Source organism: Limulus polyphemus, unplaced genomic scaffold (genome assembly GCF_000517525.1).
Source record: "Limulus polyphemus unplaced genomic scaffold, Limulus_polyphemus-2.1.2 Scaffold254, whole genome shotgun sequence".
In the NCBI taxonomy this organism is placed as follows: Eukaryota; Metazoa; Arthropoda; class Merostomata; order Xiphosura; family Limulidae; genus Limulus; species Limulus polyphemus.
In genome coordinates, this window is record NW_013665864.1 from 697307 (window position 1) to 706763 (window position 9457).

Consider the following 9457-nt stretch of genomic DNA (forward strand, 5'->3'; position numbering starts at 1 on the left):
AATATACATATAAAAACTCTAAACATAGCTCCCCTATCTTGTGTATTTTATTATTGTGAAACCTAATAATGAAAATGACAATGAAAGACATGGATAATTGAGCCCCCTAGTGGTTCAGCAGTAAATCTGCAGGATTATAACGCTAAAAACTCGTGGTGTGCACAGAACGGATAGCCCATTATGTAGCTTTGTGCTTAACAACAAACAGACATAGATAATTGAACATTCATTTTTTTTTATTCAGGTGTAGTTTTACGGTAAATTCAAGAGCCAGGACAACGTATAGTGGTAAACAATTAAAACTGATCAGTATTAGAGCTAGTTAACATCTCTTACAGCACTGATTATTAAGTTATAAAGACGGCTGTCGGTGGAGTAGAAACGGTCGTCAGCTCCACTGTCTTCTCCTGGATATCTAGGATTCAACCGATGATGGTCATCTTTCGGGTAGTCGCGATCTTCAGAGGAAGAAGAGGCAAAGTTGTACTCTGGTGGACTGTCGTATTGTTGTTTATTTTTAGCACTTGAATAGAGATTATTCAGCGGCAGTCGACCCTCAGCACGACCAATCGAATTGAATCCGGGGTACTTGAAACTAGTTCGATCGTTTTGCAGTAGTTGAGAAATGAGCTTCTTCAGATCACCTGTCTCGTGAAATATGCCGTTGATTCCCCTTTTTCCATGACCTTAAAATATCATCCATACTTACTTTTAAACGTAGAGTTTACAATCATGAAACGTGCGATCCAAAAACGTTGAAACTATTCTAATACTAAAAATTTTAAAGAAGCAATAGAATATACAGATTTGATATTACTGATCAAAACGTTAAGCCTTATTGCGTCTGTGGTAAACAACACTTATAATTTCTTACAATATTTACTTTATACTGGATAGTATGTTATGGTTATGACAGAAATATCGTACTTGGCTAAATAATTCTGTATTGGAAATAGCGATCAACATCATAGTTGGAAAATCAGAAATATTAAGGTTAAATGGTTTCTAATTATAAGCTCGATGTAAGATGAATTTTGGATGAAATCTCATTTTTGGTTAAATCTAATGACAAGTTACTAAGAATTCTTCACTTACCTCCGAGACATGAGTGACCGTAGTTAATGCAACCTCCTGAAATAGATTAGGACTGGTTAGTTCTAGTCAGAAGTCAATATGTAATGGATTATTTGGCTATGCCTAATTTTTAAAACAAAACTGTGTGAACTCATGTTTTATGGACTACGTATCACGTTATTCAACAAAATATAGACATGTTTTATGCTTAGAAATTCTTTACGTAGAATGTGTTACAGCCTCTTTTAAAATCTATAATTTAATATTTTTTGTACTTACTTTGTTTTTTATTAAAATATATGAAAAGATAAGAAAAGCCGACGTCAGCAAAACCAAATCATTATTTCTGTCAGTAAATGTTATACAGCTTACTGAATAGAATGAACATAATAATTAATTAAAATGTGTTTAATTAATTATTTGTTTGTTGTTCACACACATGTATATCAAATAAGCGGAAAAAGAAACTGTAACTATTTTTACATAAGCGGCTATACAGCGTTAAATAAAACTGATCTGACTGTGAATATTTGTGTAACCTGCTAATATCATGAGGTTGTCGGCCATCTGTGACAAAAAGAGAATTTTATGTTTTAACAATTCAATGAACGTAAGAATAAGTATGGATTAAATGTGCAAACATGGCAACAGAAGCTGTATATATTTTATCAGTTTACCTCAATTAAAGCTGAGTTAAATAGAAAACAACAAGCACTTCTCATTTTTTTCTTTTCAAATTTATTTGTCCAACACTTCCAAAAGTGGGTCGTATGTTCTTGTTAAATTGATATTTTTATACAAATCTTTTTTAATAATATGATAATCACATAAGGTATTCTAGGCTTTTTTTTACTCACTAGTTGCAGCTAGTGATCATTCAAGTTAGCCAATGATTGAATTCGAACGGTCTTCATAAGAATCAACTATAGAATGTAACCCCTGTTATATACACTCAGTTATAGAATGTAACCCTGTTATATACACGCAACTATAGAATGTAACCCCTGTTATATACACTCAGTTATAGAATGTAACCCTGTTATATACACTCAACTATAGAATGTAACCCTGTTATATACACTCAACTATAGAATGTAACCCCTGTTATATACACTCAACTATAGAATGTAACCCTGTTATATACACTCAACTATAGAATGTAACCCCTGTTATATACACCCAGTTATAGAATGTAACCCCTGTTATATACACTCAACTAGAGAATGTAACCCCTATTATATACACTCAACTATAGAATGTAACCCCTGTTATATACACTCAACTATAGAATGTAACCCTGTTATATACACTCAACTATAGAATGTAACCCCTGTTATATACACTCAACTATAGAATGTAACCCTGTTATATATATTCAACTATAGAATGTAACCCCTGTTATATATACTCAACTATAGAGAATGAAACTTCCGAATATATCCTGTTTGGCAATAACATACACCTTAAATATCTCCTATAATAATGTCCCCCGGTGAGTCAGCGGTAAGTTTACGGACTTACAGCGATGAAATCTGAGGTTCGATTTCCCGCGATGAACAGAGCGCAGATAGTCCAGTGCTAAGAAACAATGACAACCTAAAAGAACAGACTATCGTGTGGGTCGGCGGCATTTTTACGGACTAACAATGTTAAAATCCTGGGTCCGATCCTCCGTAGTGGAAAGAGCGCAGACAGCCCATTGTATAGCTTTGCGTTAAAACAACAACAACAACCTATACTAACGAATTTTTTTTTAAAATCACTTACCTGAAGTAAATATAAGACTAAAAGTAACATACCTTTAACATATGTATATTACAGATACGCTAGTTAATTAAACGACTTTAAAACTGAATCAAAAGTGTTGACGTTAGCTGGGCTATAGTAGTACTGATGAATGTGCTTCGTATCTTTAGCAGAACCATTGATAAACAAGCCGACTGATATCAAAGCGTTTGGTAGTGTTCAACTCTTAAGGTTTCAGCTCATTTTATTATCCGATGCTTCTAGAATTTAATAATAATCTGTGCTTCTTGAATCCCTAAACTCTTCAGATACAACGGGTTTCTCAGAACTTTAAGAGAATAGTTTCATTTTCTAAGAAACGGAAGATATATACTAGATATTTTTAGGCTTTAACCAGTTCGTGTTCTATAATATACTAGATATTTTTAGGCTTTAACCAGTTCGTGTTCTATAATATACTAGATATCTTTAGGCTTTAACCAGTTCGTGTTCTATAATATACTAGATATTTTTAGGCTTTAACCAGTTCGTATTCTATAATACAGATAAAGAATTGTTTTTCTCAAAGAATAAATTATCTCCCTCGTTGGCTCGGCCCTAAGCTTAATAAGAGCTTATAACACTAAAACTGATAGTTAGATAACTGCAATGAGTACAGCATAGATAACCCTTTGTGCAAGCTTTGCGCTTAGCAACAGACAAGGATCTGAATTGTTTTAACGACCAGACTGAAGGAATCAGCGCATTTGTTGTATCTTCTAAAGATGTGATGGTTATTAAAAGTATTGGTAACACATTGTTTTAAAGGTGACAGAACAAAGAGATAAAATGAACTTGGCAAAATGAGCTGCAAATAATAACTGGTTCTTTACAGACCTCATAATGGCGGGGCCCGGCATGGCCAGGTGGTTAGGGCGCTCGACTCGCAATCTGAGGGTCGCGGGTTCGAATCCCCGTCACACCAAACGTGCTCGCCCTTTCAGCCGTGGGGGCGTTATAATGTGACATTCAATCCCACAATTCGTTGGTAGAAGAGTAGCCCAAAAGTTGGCGGTGGGTGGTGATGACTAGCTGCCTTCACTCTAGTCTTACACCGCCAAATTAGGGACGGCTAGCGCAGATAGCCCTCGTGTAGCTTTGCGCGAAATTCAAAAGACAAACAATCATAATGGTGATACTTATTACATAAATATAAAACAGCGAATCCTCGATTTTTAAGGCAATATTTATCGTGTGGGGTAACTCGCAGTACTATCGCGCTCGTATACAAGTCGTGTATTTCACCTGTGAATCTTCGGTTTTCGATGTGATTTATTAATCTTTAGGTGTGATAACCTAAGGTACTGTTACACAAATAATGCGTATGTATAAAAGAAAGAAAAGAATAAAGCCGACACTTATAATGAACATTGTATTTTCAGGCAAATAATCTTATCTTATAGTAGTGACAGCTGTGATAGATTATCCACATAAACTTTAATGTCGAGCTCAAACGTTAAATATTTATCCATTATGACCAGGTTTATGTTTTATTTAGTCATAGTCGAATGTTTGAGGTGACTTCCATAATATTTTATGAAAGAATACTTTATAGTTTAGTTTGGAAGAAATATTAATAGTTTTCTTGTAAAGAACGAAGCTCATGAAACGCGGAGGTGTGAGTGAGTAATTTACCAAATTATAAAGCTTTATGTCCTCATAAACACACCTGAATTGAAAACTTAGCAAACATCGTTAATCCAAGTTTGATAGTCTTTTCTTTCATCAATTTTTTATAATCCCTTCGCCTTTCAAACGTTTAATTTCTAGGAAAGCTTCATTGCGAATTTCGATTAGCATCAAATGTTAATAACACCAGTAAGCGGTCCCCGTATCGGCGATCTGGTAAAACTCATCGTCTCCACATCTCTGTTATAACAGCATGTGCGCAAGCTATCAACGCGTTAACGACTAGCTTTACACTGTGGATTGTCATTACTTGTAATGAATATATCTGAATTTATTGTTACCTTTTATGGCATTAGAAAAGTAAAGTGATAATTATAATCTATTTCACCCAACTTGAATACGAAGTAATATTGTCTAATTTTAGTTTTAATTTAAATGCAAACTACTAGCCAGAATAGAGCTCCTAGTAAATATGGTGATGACATTAAAACCACCATCATACACATTAGTTTTCTAACTAAACTAATTTGTACACTGATCTTTCAGCAGATAGGGTTACCGAACTCAAATAACTCTTTAAAAACAACGTTTTGTTAATGCCAAAAGTAGCACTTTAGAGCTTTGTGTATTTTTTTTCCAAACCATTTTGGCTGAAGCAACCTTACTCTGCAAAACGGTATTAATATCTAAACTCGAACGATATCTCTTGTGCTCACTGGCTAACTAGCCAGAATAGAGGTTCCTATATTCAGGTATAGCCGTCCATAATTTTAATTACTAGCCAGAAGGAGGACATCCAGTCGGCAGCAGCCACAAAAGCTTTGTCCAGCTCCATGAGTCGAATAATGAGATTGACTTTCACATTTATAACGCGCTGTATGTAACTGAAAGTTTTAAACGTGGCATCGCGGCTTGAACTTTAGACCTTTCGGACACATTTAGACACACTAACCATTAGATTATTTTCGGCTATAAGTAACGTCAGTCATACTATATTGCGGCCTGGCTGTTACTTGGTTAGTGTTATTTGTTTCAGTTATATGTAGCGTTAACTGTTGGTTAACTCTAAGACTATTAGGGGTTTGTTTAAAAAAAAGGGGGGGGGAATGTGGTCGAATTGTGAATAAAAACGCGTCTTTTCTCATCTTTACGTCATTTCACTGAGCATATAATATTTATAGACTTATTATTTGAGGTCAAAATATGACGTTCAGAATCGTTTGCTTAGCAACTAAAAACAGTATATTTTCGTTTGGGTCAACATAGTATTAAGTTTACGGGCGTACAACGATAAATCCGTGGTTCGATTCCTAGAGCTGAACACTGTAGATAATTCATTATGCAGGTTTGCGCAATAACAACAACAGTAATAAATAAATCTCGAAACAAACAATTTTCGTTTGTTAATTTATATAAATTACAAGAGAGAATATAAAAATCGTGTTTCATCTAACTTATCACAAAAGCTGAAAAAATGAATACCCGTTATCACTCATGTATGAATACCACATCTAAGAAAAAGTGTAATTTACACAAAAGTATCCAACATTGAGTGTAAAGTTCCCATAAAATTATCCAGTACATCATTTTAAAGTTCGCGTCTAAATATCCATTACTTTATTGTGAAGTTCTGGCAGAAATATCTAACTCTTCAATGTAAAGTTTTTGTAAAACTATTAGATAGTTCAATGAGATGTTCAGAAAATAATAAATATATAGTACTTCTTGGAAGCGACTTCCTTTGGTTTTCTTGAAGAAACTCAAGGTCTATAATAAAGCAAGACGTGCTGAAATGAATTTTACGAATAAATTATTAGTTTGTTGAAGATATCCGTTGTTATTGTTCGTGGGTGTCCTTTTAGTTTTTTGAAAGTAGTGATCTATATCTTGTCGTGTTCTATCCATTTTGACCTCTTTGGAATATTGTTTCCGCATACGTCAAACCTATTTGGAATATTGCTTCCACATATGTCAAATCTATTTGGCATAAACAAAATAGTGATATGCTGAATTCACGCTCAACAGGGTTAGCAGGGAAGCTTGTTTGGTTGGTTGGTTGGTTTTGAATTTCGCGCAAAGCTACACGAGGGCTATGAAAGACTAGAGGGAAGGCAGCTAGTCATCACCACCCACCTCCAACTCTTAGGCTATTTTTTTACCAACGAATAGTCGGATTGACCGTCACTTTATAACGCCCCCACGGCTAAAAGGGCGAGCATGTTTGGTGGGTCGGGGATTCAAACCCACGACCCGCAGATTGCGAGTCGAGTGCCCTAACCACCTGGACATGCCGGGTCCCTAGCAGGGAAGAGGGACAAGGGACGGGTTTTCCTGAATTGTGGTTGTCTCCCCTAAATTAATATTGTCCATTAATCTTATTTTAAGTCCACTTCAGATTTAGTAGAATTTGTTTTCATTCTATGTCTTTCTGGCCCCTTAAGTTAAGAAAAGCTGAAGCTGGGCCTGATGTACACATTGATGTTATTCATGCGATCACCTCCTAAATGGTATTATCTTTATTACTGATAGATAGCAATTCTTACTTTGAAGAAACAAATACATAGAATTATCACAGCTAAAGCTTTTGCTCTAAAGTCAATAAGATATTTGAAAAGAAAGGATTTCATGCTGCAAAATCAGGAGAAACATATAAATTATATTTAACTCATATAGAAATGTGGATGAATATCTTGACTGATATTTTATGCCCTCCCCCAATGGAGATTATACGAACCCTATTCATTTTTAAAAACCAATTTTATTTAGAGTTGAATTTCAGAAAGTGAATAAAACTCGAAACAATGTGAATTTCATTGCTATTTCACTCTACATTTTGACTTTCATTGTTAATTCTGTAAAATACAATGAAAGTCTGCCAGCACAATTACTTGAGATGATGTTGATATAGATCGGTTGACATTGGATTTTAATATGTTTCATAACATTTGTATCGATCGGAAAATCTCTGTAAAGTTAACTGATGACATATTGATAATCTATAACGAGTTTTGTAAACTTGTTCAAGTTTGTCTGTACACTGACCGTCTTAGATTGCACAACAGGACGATTTTTCAAAGGTTTTCGACACCTAAAGACCTTTTTAAGATCTGCAATGTTTAACCAGCACCTAAATCACCTTGCTCTTCTACACACACACACACACACATACAGTTTCAACAGATAAAGTTAACGAATTCACCTATGCCAACCAACAAAGAAAGCACATTTTTCCCTTTTTAAGGTAAGAAATGTTATATGTTTTTAGATGACATAACATGAAAACGCCAAAAGAAAAAAGCACTGTTCACTTGCTACTATTTTTATTTTATAAAGTGTTTGTTTCAAGTTATGCATAAATCAGCATAATATCACAGATATGCAAGAGCATAATCTAAAGGAATTTATTCACCTGTAAATGGTGGTAATAGTATATTCAGTTGAACAGATAAAGCCTTATTTTAGATACACCCTATAACCTAACAAAGATCAAAAGTTAGTCTAAATCATAACTAGTTCCACGTTTTCAAAAGTATTATTTTTCATATCATGACTGAGTTGTAATTGTGTTTCTTTTCCACGAAAGTTATTTAGTGTCTTTTATGATTCTGTTTTTTTGCGTCTCACAAACTATCTTAAGAATTTTTAAATAACTCATTTCATTCAAATGAAAAGAGTGAAATCTATTTTTATCTATTTTGACATTTTATTTTCCTTTTATTTCGTAATTTATATGCGATTTCTTTTTCATTGGAATGCTAGTTTATGGTTAAGTTAATTATATTCTTATTTTGTGTTACCATAACTATACGGAATGATGCTGATTATAATTATGTTGAAAATAATATTTTAATTTGTGTATGTTGTGTTGACTTTTTACTCATGCCAGGGATAAATAAAGTGAAAGAAGAGTGCCCACCGCCCAGATATTTTGACAAGTCGGCGCTTATGATTGGGATTAAAACTATTCATTGGTAATAACAGTTTTTGACAACAATGAAAATTTAAAAGAGTCTACTAAGTAATATCTAGATCCATGTTGGCGAGTGTAACGGTCTTAACTCATTTGTGACAATTTGGAGATAAAGTTTCGAAATGCCCAGAGCTTCATCAGACCCAAAATTAATCGTATCTCGCTATCTAAACCTCTTTTGGGCATAATTATTTTTATGAAGATAGATTTTGTGTCACAGATATAGAAGCCAATTAAAAACTGTGAGAGATTGATAAAAAGTGAATTGTAGTAGAACAAAGTTTATAGATCACAGTCGAGATCTACCGCCACTATGCATTCATCATCTAAAAGATAAGAGATTTAAACATGATTCAGGCAATAAAAATTGTATAGAATTAATTTCTATCCGTTTTACCAGCAGATGGTATTTGTATCTATGGCACAATTACTAAGGTTATCTGCCGTCAACCCTAGTTTTGAACTACTGACCAGAGATAAGACGACCAGTCAGCAGCACCCTATTTTCTACCACCTACCGTAAGAGATTTACTGCCATTCGTATAAAACATTGTGGTATCGCACGGGTTCGAACCCGTCTCGCCAGTTTCAGGCAGATTGGAGAATGTGCAACTTGTCATGATTTTAGTGTAATAAGTTTTCTTCTTTGATATATGAAAGCTACAGTTTAATATCCGCTTGGTTGTTAGTAAATATAAAATCTGCAATTCATTTGTCCGAAATTATTGTGGGGTGGGGGGTGAGGGCTAAGATTATGTAAGTTGTAGATAACTACAAACTCGGATATCCAATTCTTTACAAATACCGGTACTGATTATCCGAATTCAAAATTTATAAAAGTATTAATTTTTATTTTGATAAATTAATTACAAATCTGAATGGTAGGGGACTCAGACCCATATCTAGCTATGCCCTTGTTGCAGCATAATAAGTTACGAAAAGATGGTTAAAGTTGCTGTAATGGAGAAAGAATGAAGAACTTAACGTTTCGGTCAAGTG

At 34.2% G+C, this 9457-nt stretch overlaps 1 protein-coding gene across 1 annotated transcript in view; it reads right to left on the reverse strand.

The window, feature by feature from the left end:
• Nucleotides 1–243: 243 nt before the first annotated feature.
• LOC111085154 overlaps nucleotides 244–9457 on the reverse strand; it is a 15281-nt gene continuing 6067 nt past the window's right edge. Inside the window, exons 2-3 of the mRNA XM_022382524.1 lie at nucleotides 1096–1131; nucleotides 244–686 (exon numbers count right to left, since the gene is read on the reverse strand). Of these exons, the coding sequence (XP_022238232.1) occupies nucleotides 319–686; nucleotides 1096–1131 (404 nt within the window). The 3' untranslated portion in view covers nucleotides 244–318. The remainder of the gene's footprint in view (nucleotides 687–1095; nucleotides 1132–9457) is intronic.